The sequence below is a fragment of the Ailuropoda melanoleuca genome, chromosome 8, assembly GCF_002007445.2.
Source record: "Ailuropoda melanoleuca isolate Jingjing chromosome 8, ASM200744v2, whole genome shotgun sequence".
Lineage (NCBI taxonomy): Eukaryota > Metazoa > Chordata > Mammalia > Carnivora > Ursidae > Ailuropoda > Ailuropoda melanoleuca.
In genome coordinates this window covers 8,537,957-8,554,596 of record NC_048225.1, presented here as the reverse complement: position 1 = coordinate 8,554,596, position 16,640 = coordinate 8,537,957, and the positions used below count along the sequence as shown (strand labels likewise).

Genomic DNA, 16,640 nt, shown 5'->3' with positions numbered 1-16,640 from the left:
TTAATTATCCTTGATTTAGAGACTCAATTTTTCTACAAGCTTGGTTTTATTTATTTATTTAAAGATTTATTTGAGAGTGTGTGTGTGTGAGTGGGGGAAAGGGCAGAGGGAGAGGAGAAGCAAACAAACACCCCGGTGCGGGGCTAAGTCTCACCACTTGGAGGTCATGACCTGAGCTGAAACCAAGAGTCAGACACTCAACCGACTGAGCCACCCAGGTGCCCCTACAAACTTGATTTTACATTATTATCAATAGTGATTATTTTCCCATGTATTCCAGGGTTTGGGCATTACTAGGTGAGGAGGAATGCTTGCAACACATTCATATGATCTCTCAGGCTAGTGAACTCCTTTCTCAGACCATGCCTTGGGATACCGTAACTTCACTTACAAACCTCAGGGTTGGTGTAAAAATCTAACGCAGCCAGACCACGCTTTCATCTTGCTGTGTGGCACACTCCATCAGGAGGTGCTTCAGTAGCTCCTGGAGCCTAAAGTGTTAGATTCTATCCTCCTAAACTCAGTCCTTTATTTTACTAATTCTACATGCTTAAAATGCATTTGTATTAAGAGTGTACACGTATATAGCTATCTCTGGCTTTAATTTAATGTGAAAAATAATTACCAACAGATCAAAAATTAGACAAGACACACTGAAAACATATAGTTTAATTTTTAAATAATTTCAACCAAAACTTTTTACTTTTTTTCAGTTCTGGTAAGAGAAATAGACTGAGTTCAGATTTAGATTATACCTCAGATTAATTTTTAACTCAGAATAATTTTTATTAGAAGACAGCCTTTTATTTTTCTTTCAAGGGAACAACAGAGCCATAAGCATTTGCCAAGAATGAATTATCTTTGAAGTTTCATGTATTTGAACCAGATGTGGCTCATACTGATGGTCCCTGTGATAAGCTTATTCCTTCTTCATAATCTTCAATTCAAGCTAACATTACTGATTACTGAAAAATCAATTTAATAAACTGTTTTTGTAATACAGCAAGGGAAATATTCTGGAATATATGCAGTGTCACTTGTGCACCATGTAATAAAGAACATTTAGAAATAGATTCAACACTGAAAGATCTAAATTTCAGGGGACTGTTCCACATATATACAAGCAAAGACTGGTCAGATTTATTTTAAATAGTCATAAACAATTCCAAATAATTTATTAAAACACATCAATAGAAAGTCTGGAATTGTGATAATGTTCCAAATTCATTTTTATTATCCTGAATATCACCTCCTCCACTCCCCCTCCCCTAAGAAAAAAGGCAACTTGTAACAAAATGGAAAAAATATTTAGGCTGATAAGGCAGCAAGCAACCTAAACTATTATTTTTTTCTTTCCAATAGGATTTTAGGACTTATTGTACATGAGACAACACCAGGTGGAAAAACACAGAACACTTTTTTTGTACACACATTTTTTTTTTACTTGATCCAAGTAGAAATGACTACTTTGCTTCTAATCTTTTAGCTCCCAACTGCTTACCAATGTCTCTTTCCCCCTCTTCCTTTCAGACAGGACTTGGTGATACATGGACTTTGGCACATATCACACTAGAAACCATATTTTACATATGTACACTTATTCCACAGTTACTTGATACAGTTTTCCAAAGTTATTTGAGTAACAGATTCTGATAATTAAGTTCATTTGCAAGTAGCCACCAGTTAATCTTCGAGGAATAATTTCTACTTTGTTAAATTCTATAAACATATTCTTTTATTTGGAGATAATTTTAAATTCTGCTCTCAGAATTACACATGTAAGTTGTTTAAATAAATACCCACACAAATTCTCATGTATACCAAGTAGCTGGTTTATATTTATATCTTCATCTCAAGAGACAAAAACAACCATTTCGGGATTCATAGAAAAATAAACAAATGACAGTTAGCTGAAGAAGTCTAAGAAAATGTTAACTTTTAAATTTCACTTATTTTCCTTGAAGTTCTCCACCCTTCGCATCCATGATAAACGAAGATCACATAACAGAAAAATTTGAATTACCATTAAATTCCAAAATCAAGCTTCAATTCAAACCCTTTCTCCAAGAGAACAGACTTCTTTCTTTCCTTGACTTCTCTTTCCCTCAAATCTGAGAAAAACATCTGAGGCAATTAAATTTTAAAACCTCAAGGTTTCATCCAGATTACCTTTATGTATCTGTTTCAACAGAGAACCACAGTTCTACCTCTACATTTCCCAATGGAAGTATTTATCACCAAAGGGCCAGGCCACATGTTCCCTTGACTAGGAATACACAGCTCAAAATCTGGTGTTCATTAAACATGTACAATATGTGGGTGTAATTGGCATTTAAAAAATTCAGTAATGCCCATTACAAATAACTTATCTGGACAGACTCAAAAATAACTGGTTAACTTTAAAATAAAAAGAACCACCTGTGTAATATATTTATATCTTGGTAAGAATGAACATTGTGACCTGGGAGAGTCTAGAAATTCTTGGGTTAATTATAACAACATGGTGATAGGTTTTTCAAGATACTTTCTAAACTCAGCAAGCCACTGGGCTCCAACTGCTCCATCCACAACCCGATGATCACAACTGAGTGTAACAGACATCATGCTAGCCACATCAAATCTAGAAAGAGATAAAAATATTATTAGGTATTCTGAAAACAATCACCAGTTTTTAGCTAGTAACCAGCCCAAATGCCAACTCCAACTGGGTAAGATTATTTTCCACCTACTCTTTATTTGGCCCACAGGCCAAATCCCGCCGAATGCAGGTTTTCTGGAATTCATTTATATATTGCCTATATCTGCTTTCTCACTACAATGTATTTGCAACAGAGACCGTAACTCAGAAAGCCTAAAATATTTACAACCTGGATCCAAGAAAAAGTATGCTCACCCTGGCCTATAGTAAATAAGGCTTTCTATGTCTAATAGGATTGACTGCATTTAATAAAAGAAGAGCTACTGCCCTGAGAAACTTCATTCTATACTTACACCTCACTCTATCTGAAGTTCCAATAGGCCATGACTGTAATTATAAAACTGAGACTCAAACACAGGTATAATGTAAAAACAAACAAAAATATACCACAACCACCACCACCAAAAAACAAAAAAGGTATAATGTAATGAAAATGAACTTACAACGCCCTCTTTATTTTGGTACTTACCCTTTTTCATTATCTGCTGGAACCAGTCTATCCTCTGAAGCACCAATTGCCAAAATACATGCTTGAGGTGGGTTAATAATAGCAGAGAAGTTCTTAATTCCAAACATTCCTAAATTGGAGATTGTAAAAGTGCCACCCTAGAGGAAAAGAGATTAAAAATAGATCATGTTAACTGCTTGTCAACATAAGCCAGAAAAAAAGACAAATGTTCTGTGAAGAGACCTTTTTTTTTTTTTTTAAAGGATTTTATTTATTTATTTGAGAGAGTGAAAGCAAGAGCCAGACAGGACGAGCAGGGGTGGTGAGAGAGCACGAGCAGGGTGAAGGGCAGAGGGAAAGGCAGACTGAGCAGAGAGCCAGATGCAGGGCTTGATCCTGGGACTCCAGGATCATGACCTGAGCCCAAGGCAGACCCTTCATGGATTAAGCCACCCAGGCATCCCCTGTGGAAAGACCTTAAGATAATCTTTAAGAAAGGCCTCTGAACTACCATTTAAAAAAAAAAAAAATTAAAGGAAAGGAAAACAGCACAAGGTGACAGATGTGACTTAGCTCGACTATGATCATCTCACAAAGTATACATATAGCAAAACAGCAAAGCTGTACACCCTGAATATGCACAATTCTTATTTGCTACTTACATATCAATAAACTGAAAGGGAGAAAAAAAGGCAGGCCTGAATGGAATACACTTTAATGAAAATATATAACCATTACAGTGGGAACATAAGTCATAAGTTTTCCAAACTGACAGAAAATAGGGTATTCACTTTTTCTTTGTTTTCAAGGACTTGTGTCAATATAAGGCAGAATCAAAGGTGGAAAATGCAATAAAAGCATTATGCCACCCTTTTTTTAAAAAAAATTTATTTGAGAGAGAAAGAGAGCACGAGACAGTGGGGAGGGGCAGAGAGAGAAAGCAGCAGACTCCCCACTGAGCGGGGACCCCGATGCAGAGCTCCATCCCAGGACCCAAGCCCAATATAGACACTCAACTGACCGAGCCACTCAGGTGCCCAGCAATATGCCCTTAAAAATAACATAATTCTTAACATTCAGAAGGGAAATAAATAATACCTTACCTGGAACTCATGAGGCTGTAGTTTACCCTCTCGTGCTTTGGTTGCTAAAGAAACAACATCATTAGCAATGGCTTCCAGTCCTTTTATATGTGCATTAAATACGATAGGTGTAATGAGTCCTGCAGGAGTACTGACTGCAACACTGATATCCACAACATGGTTTCTATTTCAAAAGAAAAAAGGAAATTTCAATAATTATCACAATATTTATTAAGAGCTTATGTGTCAGGCTAAGCAAGAATATTGACATTTACCTCAGTTTGGGCTACTGTTCAGCCAGAGGGATATTTTTCCTGGTTTTTACATTTTGCTATGCTCTCTTCTTAATTTGGACTTCTTAAAAATGAACAAGAAATGTGTCAGTAGGTTCATTTCACATGTGCTCTGTCTTGCACCTGCCTTGACTGACACATGGGTACAGGTGCAAAAGGCCCGGCATTCAGTGAGAATTACACAAAAAGAACTTGAATTCTGAGATGAAGTGGACTGGGTGGGGCTGAGCCTGCAGGCAGAGTTTGAGCAGATGGAAGGATGTGGAGGGGGAGGACTGTGTTGTGAGAGAAACAGGAGAGCTCAGGATGTAGGGTGGTGGTACCTTAGAACATAAAAGTAGGATTCCTAATCTGTATTATCCAATGGGTACCTTTGCAACTGGGTCCCTTCTCAGAATATATATTTTTAACACGGAAAGTAAAATATTCAATTACCAAAAACAAGATAATTTAAAAAAAAAAACTATATTGAAATTCAATTAACAAATTATTCAAAAAACAAAATTGTAATATATGTATTAACTCATAACAAGATCTGGCAAGAGGTCTAAAAACTGCTAAAATTTTGAAGTAGTGATAAGCAAAAAAACAATCTTTTAAAAGACACCTGCAACAACTACAATCTGATATGAAAATAAGTGATCTTTATTGGTCACCAGTGCAAGTACTGTTAATAATACCTCTTTGATTTGTTCTCTACATTTATAGTAGGAGGAAATGCCAAATTTCAGTTAGAGGTTAGTGGAAAGGAATGATTTTTTCCCCCTCATCCAAGTTCCCAAACTCTTAAATTGTATCCACAGCCGCCTCGGGGTTTGTTAAGTTAGGGCCCCTGCCGAAGTGTTCTGCAATTGAGAAAAAATTAAAACTTCACATGAAGGAAGAACCCCAGCTGCTTCTAGGCACAAGCTTTAGAATACTATGGGTACCAAATCCCTCAGTGTCCCCAAGCTGACCAGGGGCAATGAGACTGTCACTTGCAAACACAAGGACCTGGTCAAATAATAGTGTGTGACCTCTTAGCAGCTACCACAGCTGGGCTATGGCCAAGGTATCACACAGCAAATACTGCTTTCTTAATTATCCTGTCACTCACTCTTCCTCCTGGTGTGTCTTATCTTGCCCACCACTGAATATAGCAAACAGTACATGTTCAATAAATATCTGTTGAATGACTATATGAACAAATGAATGAAGGGCATTTGGTAGGAATTAACAAACAATTCATAGAACTTGCCCTGGAACCTTGATCTGCTCATCAAAAAAGTGTTTTCTTCAGATACTCTTAAAAGGTTAAATATTAATTTATCCTATGACCCAGCAATTCTACTTTAACCCAAGAAAAATAAAAATGTAAGTCAACACAGAGAATTGTACACAGATGTTCATAACAGCTCTCTAAAAGATAGGTCTTTGTCTTAATCCCAGAATCTACCAATGTGACATTATTTAATAAAAAGATCTTTGCAGGGGTGCCTGGGTGGCTCAGTTGGTTAAACGTCTGCCTTTGGCTCAAGTCATGATCTCAGGGTCCTGGGATCAAGCCCCACATTGGGCTCCCTGCTCAGTGGGGAGCCTGCTTCTCCCTCTCCCGCTCCCCCTGCTTGTGCTCTCTCGTACTCTCTCTCTCTGTCAAATTAAAACAAAAAACAACTTTGCAGGTTAATTAGGATCTTGAGATGAAATCATCCTGGGTTATCTGGGTGGGCCCTAAATCCAGTGCCACATGTCCTTGTAAGAGACAGAAGAGAAGAAGGCCATGTGAGTTTGGAGTTATGTAGCCACAAGCCAACGAATGCCCAGAGCCACCCAAACTGGAAAAAGCAAGGGAAGATTCTCTCCTAGAGCCTACGGAGGTCGTGTAGCCATGCTAACACCTTGCTTTTGGACTTCAGGCATTCAGAACTAGGAGAGAATAAATTTTTGTTTTAAGCCACCAATTTTGTGGTAATTTATAACAGAAGCCCCTAGGAAACTAATAATCTATAAGGAATAGTAAGACCCTCAAATGTTCTCCAAGAGGGGGTGACCAAGGAAAAAATGAGAATAAGTAGATTTCCTGTTAAGTTTGACAGGACTGGAAAATGGTTTAGACTTCTGGAAACTTTCATAAAGAACTGATGATGAGTGCATAGCCCCTTCGTAGGCAACCATTAAGATCAGTTTGGCCAGGTTTCACAGCATACTACATGTCTTAGTCATAAATAATATTTTCTTAGGCATAAAAATATTAATGCTGAATACTGATTTATCCAAAATTTGTGCTGTAATTGATTTGGTAGGATTGTGGTGTGTGTGTGTGTGTGTGTGTATGGAGGGTACAATAAAGCTAAATCTTAACCTTCTTTAATACCAAATCAGTTGATAAAGAAAATGAAAATGCATAAAAGGCAACAGAAAAATGTTATTTAGAAATATGAAGGTAGGGGTGCCTGGCTGGCTCAGTCGATTAGGCGTCTGACTCTTGATCTGGGCTCAGGTCATGACCTCAGGGTTGAGAGATCAGGGCCCACATCGGGATCCACGCTGTGCATGGAGCCTGCTTGGGATTCTCCTTCTCTCCCTCTCACTCTGCCCCTCCCTGCTCATGTTCTCTGTCCCTCTAAAAATAAAATAAAATGAAAAAAAAAATTTTTAAAGATTTTATTTATTTGTCAGAGAGAGAGCACAAGCATGGGGAGTGGGAGGAAGAGAGAGAAGCAGGCTCCCCACTGAGCAAGGACCCTGGGATCATGACCTGAGCTAAAGGAAGACACTTAACTGACTGAGCCACCCAGGCATCCCAAAATGAAATAAAATCTTTAAAAAAAAAAAAAAAAAAAAAGAAGTTGTATTTGCCTCTTGGGAGTAAGACCTCAGATTAAAAGCTGAATAGGTCACTGTAAGGCACGAAGCAATATTCTAATGTATATACTATTATTTTAAGAGAAATTAAATTAATAACAATAATATTAAAAAAATCTACACAGTAGAACAAGCCTAGATGCAGGAGTCAGAATCCTGGTTCCAATCACAGTTTTGCTACTTATGAACATATTAATTCAGGAAAGTTATTTAACTCATTGAATCCTCAGTTTCTTCATCTGTAAAATGGGAGTAAAAGCCCCTAGAGTTCATGAGGTGGTCGTAAGAATTAAAATGAGACAACATGTGGAAGACACTGAGCACCATGCCAGTTACATGCCACCATAATATTAACAAACGTTTCTTGGTTTTGTTTTTAATTTGCCCCCACTAAAGTTCAGCAGAACTGGTGAACAAAAACCATTTCAACCCTGCTTTTTAACAATTGTTATCAATTATTCACATCTGTAAACTTATCTCCCTCTTCTAAACTCAAAGAATTTGTAGTCTTCACTAAATAAATTTAGCATTATCTCACAAATAGTTTTACATTGTTTGCAAACTGTTTTGCCAATGGAAGTCCTCTTCCTCCCTATATTCCATTTTTCCTTATCCCCTATACTCCTGTTATACATGAGTTAGCACAAGAAAACTGCTGACGGATATATCCTTTCCCCAGCAGTATCTTACTTACTGTCTTATAACTGTGTCCAGCCAAGAAGAATTTGCTTCAGGAACTTTTAAACATGCCAAAGCTGAAGCTTTTATGATGAAGTCATTGACAGAAATTTTGCTTCTCCCTTCTAACATCTGCAAAGATAAGAAACCACTGTAGTTTCTTAAACTCTCTTCCCAAAGACTGAAACTTACCATCTGGCAGGGGACGCTGGGGGAAGAATACAAATGTCCTGAGGTGAATGAAATGAAACTAAAAGTTGGTTGTGGTATGTTATGCCTTCATTTTCACTTATCTCAACAAAACCAAAAGTTGGTTCTTTAAAAGGATCAACAAAATGATAAATGTTTAGCTAGACTGACAAAGAAAAAAGACTCAAATTCCTAAAACCAAAAATGAAGTAGGACATTACTATGTACCCTACCGAAATGAAAAGGTTTGTAGGTAATGCTATGAACAACTATATCCCACAAATTAGATAATTTAGGTGAAATGGAGGATTCCTAGAAAGACACAAAATGCCAAAACTGAATCAAAAAGGAATAGAACCCTTGAATTGATCTACAACTAATACTAAAGAGATTGAATGATAATTTAAAAACCAACCACACAGAACAGCCTAGACCCAAGATGGCTTCCCCAAATGGTGAATTCTGCTAAACATTTGAAGAATATCAATTCTTCACAAAATCTTCCAAAAAATAGAAGAGGGAACACTTCCCCACTCATTCTATGAGGTCAGTATTAACCCAACACTAAAACCAGACAAAGGTATCACAATAAAAGAACAAAAAATAAAACAATCCAGAAAAAAAACTACAGACAAATACCTCTTAAGAATATAGTCGCAAAAACCCTCAAAAAATTCTAGCAAACCAAATCCAGCAATATATGAAAAGGATTATTCACCATGACCAAATGGAATTTGTTCCAGGAATGCAAGATTGGTTTAACATCTGAAAATCAATTAATGTAATAATGTCCTAATAGGAAAGGGACAAAAATCACATGACCATCTCAGTAGACACAGAAAGAGCATTTGACAAAATTCAACCACCACTTCGTAAAAACTAGGAATAGAAAGGAACTTCCCGAACCTGATGATAAAACAGATCTACAAAGTTCCACAACCATCATCATATACTTCAGTGGTGAAAGACTTACTTCCTCTTAAGTTCAGAACAAGACAAGGATGTCCACTTTGCCAATTCTAGTCAACATTTTACTAGATGTGCTAGCCAGAGAAATTGGGCAAGAAAAGGAAATAAAAGGCATCCAAATCAGAAAAGAAAAAGCAAAATTATCTCTATTTGGAGATGACATGATTTTGTATATAGAAAATCTTAACACACTAAATAAAAAACAAGGTTGCAGGATACAAGATCAATATACAAAAATTAATGGTATTTCTATACAGTAACAATGAACACTCTGAAAATGAAATTTATAATAGTATTAAAAAGAATAAAATACCTAAGAATAAATTTAACAAAAGAAGTGCAAAAACTTATACTCCAAAAACTGCACAAATTATTCAAAGAAATTAAAGAAGACCTAAATAAATGGAAAGCCACCCTATATTCATGGAGGAGGAACGCTAAGAAGGCAAAACTCCCCAAATTGATCTACAGATTCAATGAAATCCCTATCCCTATAGGAAATATGCAAAATAGGAGACAAAGTAGGTAAGACAGAAAGTAGGTAAGTGATTGTCTAGGGTTGGGGAGGATGGGAGCATTGGGCTGGGGGCTATGGCTAATGGGAAAATACTTTCATTTTGGGATGATGAAAATGTTCCAAAATTCATTGTGGTGATGGTCACAGAACTCTGAATATACTAAAAGCCACTGAATTGTAAACTTTAAATGGGTACATGGTATGATATGTGAAATACAAATAAAACTGTTTAAATGAATAAAATAATACATTGGCATATATTTTTCATGTCTAATTTTCAAATAAATGTACTGTAAAAGAGCTGTAACATTTTGCCAATAAAAGTATGCAATCATCTCTAACCCTTGTAGCCAGTTACCTCTGTTAATCCTTAATTGCTTTATTCATTCATTCATCCAATATTTGAGTACTCTGTTCTAGACATAGAATTCTAAAAGCCCTGGATATAAAGCAGTGAAAAAATGGGTAAAAATTCTACTCTTAGGGACCTTACATTCTAAAGGAGTGGATAAAAAATGAAACATATGTAAGTAAGATAATGTTACATACATACATATGTATGTAAGATAATGTTAAATGATAATGTTAAATGTTAAATGATAAAGAGAAAAATAGAGGAAAAGAACTAAAGGGAAAACTGACCACTCACCACACTCCTCTTCCCTTAATTTTAGAATAAGGTGACTAGGGAAAACCAGAGAAGGTGATATTGAGTCAAATCCTTAAGGCAGTAAAGGAGGAAGCCAGGTGGATGCTAGAGGAAAAATATTCCATGCAGACAGAACAAGTGCAAAGGGACTAAAGTAGGAGTAGACAGGCGGAATGTCAAGGAATAGGAAGACAACCATTGGTTTTGCAGAATGAGCAAGTGGAAAAGTAGGAGGTCAGAGAGGTTATAGATAAACTATATAATGCTGAGTGCCACTGGCCTACCCCTCTCTCCCTCTCTTTAAAAAAGTAAAATAAGAGAACACCATTTTCCATCATCAATGGGCATACTGTAACAAAAAATATAGGTGAAAATGTAAATGTTTAGTGGGCTTAAAAACAAGAATTTTAGAATTTATAGAGTTGGAATTTCCAGAACTTTTACCTTATTAAGTTCTTTCCGTACCAACAAAACTTCTCCCATATTTACATCAATGGAAAGGTAATAATGAGGTATGGTTTGCTTAGACTGCATTAACCGCTGTGCAATAACCTGAAATCAAAGAGATTAAAATATCATTTATCTCAAGCTCAGGTGAGACTTTACCTAATGCAGGGTTCTGTTTGCTCCTTTACCCTGCTCCCTGGTAATGGTTACCTCAAGCATTACCAGAACTGGAATATGGTATTCGAATATGCACCAGAACCTGGGCTCCTTCTAGTAGTATTTAATCAGAACAATATTTGTTTATCCCAAGTATTTAACTGGCCAAACCAAACATCTTAAACTAGTCATCTAAGATTCCCAATTTAAAAAAGTCTCTGCTAGAGTTTCAAACTGTGGATGCAACTGAACAATCAGAGCACAGATACCCCCCAAAGCTTTGGTTGCAGATTTAGGGTAATACTCTTACACGACGAATGTTGCTGATTGGGACATCTGTGAAGACACCTGTAGGAACAGGCGCCACTTCTGGACCTGCCGCAGGCACAGCAGCTGCTGGAGCCTATGGGGAAGTACAAAAGTTCTTAGTACCTGTGGCTCAATCCTGGCATATGCAATGGATGCAAGCTAGTGACTCTTACAGATGGCAAAGTAAACATTAAAAGGCTTAGAGAAAAAAGCTATTTCTATCCCAAAGGAGCAAAAGGGACTCAGATTTGTGCTGTGCTTATATAAAGTCTTGTTTTTAATTTTTATACTTAGAATTCTGTGATCATGTTTTAAGTATCATTTTTCTTTGTTCAATGATTACTTTGTCAAAATAATTTTGTATTTGCAAAATTACCTTCAAGAAAAGCAATCAAAGCTTTCTCAAATTGAAAGAATTAGAGATTAACATAAAACAAGGTAATTCACTTTTCCGAACAGGCGTAAGAAAAAACAATGATAAATCTTTCGTATGTATGTATTTATTTTAAATATTTTATTTATTTATTTGACAGAGAGAGTGTTCACAAGCAGGGGGAGAGGGAGAGGGAGAAGCAGGCTTCCTGCTTCTCCCTCTCCTCCCGCTAATGCTCTCTCTCTCTCAAATAAATAAAATATTTAAAAAAATAGATAAATAAAGCAAACGTCTAAGTAGCTAAATCATTTTCCTTTTAGCTAATTATCAACACTTCAACCAACCAAATGGGAGTTGGGTGGCTATAAGGATTTAATCCCTGTGTGGAATAATTAACTACCTAAAACTCAAACTCTACTCAACCAACTTGTAAGCATGCATTTAAAAGCAGGGCCTGAAGGAGAGGATTTGTTAGGAAAAATTTAGTACCACTACCGGGAAAAAAAAAAAAAAAGAAACTGGAATGCAAGTCAATGTAGCATATCATCTTTTCCTTTTGTATGCTGAGTGACAGCACATTCATATCTAAATATTGCTAGCCAGTGAAATTAGACAAAAGAAAACACAATTCTGGTTAAGCTATTCCATTCATAAGTAATGTACAAAAGGGTCTAATAGGTTGGACAGGGCATTTTGCAGGGACAAGATACCAAAAGAAAAAACAAAACAAAACAAAAAAAGCCAGGGGCGCCTGGGTGGCACAGCGGTTAAGCATCTGCCTTCGGCTCAGGGCGTGATCCCAGCGTTGTGGGATCGAGCCCCACATCAGGCTCCTCCACTATGAGCCTGCTTCTTCCTCTCCCACTCCCCCTGCTTCTGTTCCCTCTCTCGCTGGCTGTCTCTATCCCTGTTAAATAAATAAATAAAATCTTAAAAAAAAAAAAAAAAAAGCCAAATCTACTCACAGGAGCAGCTTTAGTAGGCACAAAAGAGTCTATGTCCTTCTTGATGATTCTGCCTTCTGGTCCCGTGCCTGGAAGAGATGCGAAAATAGCACACGTGAGAGCAGACTGCTGGTTCCTCCAGGAGATCAACACTCTGATCCTGAAGTGCAAGTTCCTAAAGGTTCTCTACCAAAGACCCTCTGAAGGGGTCACTCACTGCATTACTCCTGTACCCCAACACAGCAGCTTTTGTCAATTATAATAATTCACACAGAATGCACTCATTTGATCTATAGTGGTTCTTTTCTTTGTAACTACAGCAAATACTCTTGTTAAATACTTCTTTTAGAGTTTTACCTAAGCTGTATTTCATCTTTTCATGTTAAATTGAAATAATGTTTACTGTTAAATTGGGAAATAATGACATATGGATAATGCTGAGTACAATTTATACTTCCCAAAGTCTAGCTGTCTCTCTTAGCTCCAAAAAACCCTTTCTGAACCTTGAAATGGATCTCATTTGGGTTCTAGATTCATTTGATCACGAAGAATTCCCTTTGTACAAAGTCAACAGATATGACAACAATTGTTTCCGGTAAATTAGACAAGTTAATTTTTCAACCCAAAATAGCTTGAGTAACTCTCAACTGCAATGATCTCATCTTCAGAATCACTCCTTCCTTGTGTGGTCTACATCATTTATTCAGAGCTTTCTCGCAGTGACCAAGGTTCTAAACTGGCCTGTGTCAGAGACTGGGAATGAAGTATGTGCAACGTCACACACAAGGAAAGATCTTCAAATCCTCTCACGAAGGGGTTACTTTTATTTTCGCTCAATTCCTTCCTCCTCCCATCCACAACCAATCAGGTTTAACTTAGACCCGAACAGATAATCCTGAACCTTAATTCTAAGGAGATTCAGAATTTAGTTATTAAAATACCTTTTACACTGGCCCACTTCTAGAAAAAATTTGGTCAAATTGATTCATCTTCCCCCAAGGCAGACTTTTAAAAGGAGTCTCGTTGTATGCAGTTCGTCCCAACTCCTTTCCTTCCTTATGAAAAATGAGTTGGCTAGGATTGTGTTTATCCTCACCCGGCGCTCTAGAACAGAGGTAGCAGTACCCCTATTAGATACCCTTTCTTTACAAGCAACAGAAACCATAACCCCCCCCTTACCGCCAAGGCAGATCTGGCACAGCACCTAAGAGAAGGAAGCCCACAGTATCACTGGCTTAGGTTGGGCTTTAACCACCCACAAGAATTTCCTATTAGGAGTCTGCCGAAATCTTTTAAATCCTTTTGCCTATCTCAAGAAGAAGGCACAACAGGCCATCATAAAGCAATATGGCTTTAAGGGAAGAACACCAGACTAGGAGTAAAAAATGTAGGGCTGTTGTCAAATATAAGTTGGAAGACTAGAGTCACTTATCTCTGCTGGTCTTTAGTCTCATCTGTAGAATAAAGATTATAATACCAGCCCCTGCTCAAAGAAGGTTGTGAGGATAAAATGGGATAGTTATGTGAACGTGCTTTGCCTCAAATAAATATGAAACATATATGAGTAGCTGTGAGACAAATCAAACTCTGAACGTTAGGGTTTAGGCTTTAAAACAGTTTCTCCCCAAATGATTACACTTTGGTCATATTTGCTAAGTCATCTGTCCCTCCAAGAAGGGCAGGGGGACTGGACACTGAGTTTAACAACTCACGGTGAAGGATTTAAATAACCATGCTTCTTACAGAAACCTCCATAAAAACTCTTTTAAAAACAAGATTTGGAGCTTCTGGGCTGGTGAAAATAACAATGTGCCGGGAGGGTGATACTACTCCCAGAGAGGGCATGGAAGCTCTGCACCCCTATAACCCTTGCCCTTTGCATCTCTTCTATTGACTGTTCCCATGTGATATCCTTTACACCAAACTGGTAATGGTACATACAGGGCTTTCCCGAGTTCTGTGAGTCATTCTAGTGAATTTGCATACATGAAGCAGGGGTCTTGGGAACTCCTGACTTACAGCCTTACAGCCTCCTGACTTACAGTTAGGTCAGAAGTATGGGTGTTCCCCCTACAGATAAAGGACTGGTATCCAAGATCTACAAAGAACTTCTCAAACTCAATACACGAGAAACAAACAAATCAAAAAAGGCAGAAGATATGAACAGACACTTTTCCAATGAAGACATACAAATGGCTAACAGACACATGAAAAAATGTTCAAAATCATTAGCCATCAGGGAAATTCAAATCAAAACCACACTGAGATACCACCTTACGCCAGTTAGAATGGCAAAGATAGACAAGGCAAGAAACAACAATTGTTGGAGAGGATGTGGAGAAAGGGGATCCCTCCTACATTGTTGGTGGGAATGCAAGTTGGTACAGCCACTCTGGAAAACAGTGTGGAGGTCCCTTAAAAAGTTAAAAATTGAACTACCCTATGACCCAGCCATTGCACTACTGGGTGTTTACCCCAAAGATACAGACGTAGTGAAGAGAAGGGCCATATGCACCCCAATGTTCATAGCAGCATTGTCCACAATAGCTAAATCGTGGAAGGAGCCGAGATGCCCTTCAACAGATGACTGGATTAAGAAGCTGTGGTCCATATATACAATGGAATATTACTCAGCTATCAGAAAGAACGAATTCTCAACATTTGCTGCAATATGGACGGCACTGGAGGTGATAAGGCTAAGTGAAATAAGTCAAGCAGAGAAAGACAATTATCATATGATTTCTCTCATCTATGGAACATAAGAACTAGGATGATCAGTAGGGGAAGAAAAGGATAAAGAAAGGGAGGGTCATCAGAAGGGGGAATGAAACATGAGAGACTATGGACTATGAGAAACAAACTGAGGGCTTCAGAGGGGAGGGGGGTGGGGGAATGGGATAGACTGGTGATGGGTAGTAAGGAGGGCACGTATTGCATGGTGCACTGGGTGTTATACCGCAACTAATGCATCATCGAACTTTACATCGGAAACCGGGGATGTACTGTATGGTGACTAACATAATATAATAAAAAATCATTAAAAAAAAAAAGAAGTAGTATGGGTGTTCCCCAAGACTTGCAGCTGGCATCAGAAACGGCGGCAGTCTTGTGGGACTGAGCCCTTAACCCCATGGAGCCTGACACTAACTCTGGAGAGTTAGTGTCAGAATAGAATTAAAGTGTTAGATACCCAGGTGGTGGAGGAGAATTAACTGTTGGTGTGAAAAAAACATCTGGTGACAGAGATGGTGGTCAGAAACCACCACACAATCACTGATCCTCTCAACTCATTTATTCTAGACCACTGCCTCCTACAGCAAAATTTCTTCAACTTCACCAGACCCCCACTCCATTGTCTCGACTGCTCTCATCACCTATCATTTCCCTTTCACCTTCACTTCTTCCTCACCCCGCTTATGCTGTAGATCATGGTTATACTCACTTCCTGGTCAAACTCTAAAATGTCTGCCTTCACAATGCCAGCATCAGAGTAGCTTAATGCTGCTGGGGACAAAAAATCTCAGCTCTGGTCTTGATCTCAGGGTTGATTTCAAGCCCCAATTGGCCATGGAGCCTACTTATTAAAAAAAAAAAAATGTACACTTAGATGACCGATTATACTCTAAATTCAGAGCCACAAAGCTGAAATAGGAATGTTTTTCCATTTCTTTGTGTCATCTTTAATTTCTTTCATCAGTGTTTTATAGTTTTTAAAGAACAGATCTTTTACTTCTATAGTTAGGTTTATTCTTCCTTGCTAATCTGGATGCCTTTCTTTCTTTCTGTTGTCTGATTGCTGAGGCCAGGACTTCCAGGGGTAAGACTGGACATCGTGTCTTGTTCCTGACCATAGAGGAAAACCTCTCAGTTGTAGCCCACTGAAGATGATATTAACTGTGGATTTTTCATGTATGGACTTTAGGATGTTGAGGTATGTTTCCTCTATCCCTACTTTTGAGGATTTTTATCATGAATGGATTTGGCTCTTATCCATTCTTTTATTAATGTGGTGTATGATGCTGGTTGATTTGCAAGTATTGAACC

General features: G+C 37.8%; 1 protein-coding gene across 1 annotated transcript in view; it reads right to left on the bottom strand.

Moving 5' to 3' along the window:
* Nucleotides 1-651: 651 nt before the first annotated feature.
* DLAT (dihydrolipoamide S-acetyltransferase) overlaps nucleotides 652-16,640 on the bottom strand; it is a 32,322-nt gene continuing 16,333 nt past the window's right edge. Inside the window, exons 8-14 of the mRNA XM_019801654.2 lie at nucleotides 12,618-12,685; nucleotides 11,281-11,373; nucleotides 10,812-10,919; nucleotides 8,060-8,175; nucleotides 4,250-4,412; nucleotides 3,168-3,304; nucleotides 652-2,620 (exon numbers count right to left, since the gene is read on the bottom strand). Of these exons, the coding sequence (XP_019657213.1) occupies nucleotides 2,491-2,620; nucleotides 3,168-3,304; nucleotides 4,250-4,412; nucleotides 8,060-8,175; nucleotides 10,812-10,919; nucleotides 11,281-11,373; nucleotides 12,618-12,685 (815 nt within the window). The 3' untranslated portion in view covers nucleotides 652-2,490. The remainder of the gene's footprint in view (nucleotides 2,621-3,167; nucleotides 3,305-4,249; nucleotides 4,413-8,059; nucleotides 8,176-10,811; nucleotides 10,920-11,280; nucleotides 11,374-12,617; nucleotides 12,686-16,640) is intronic.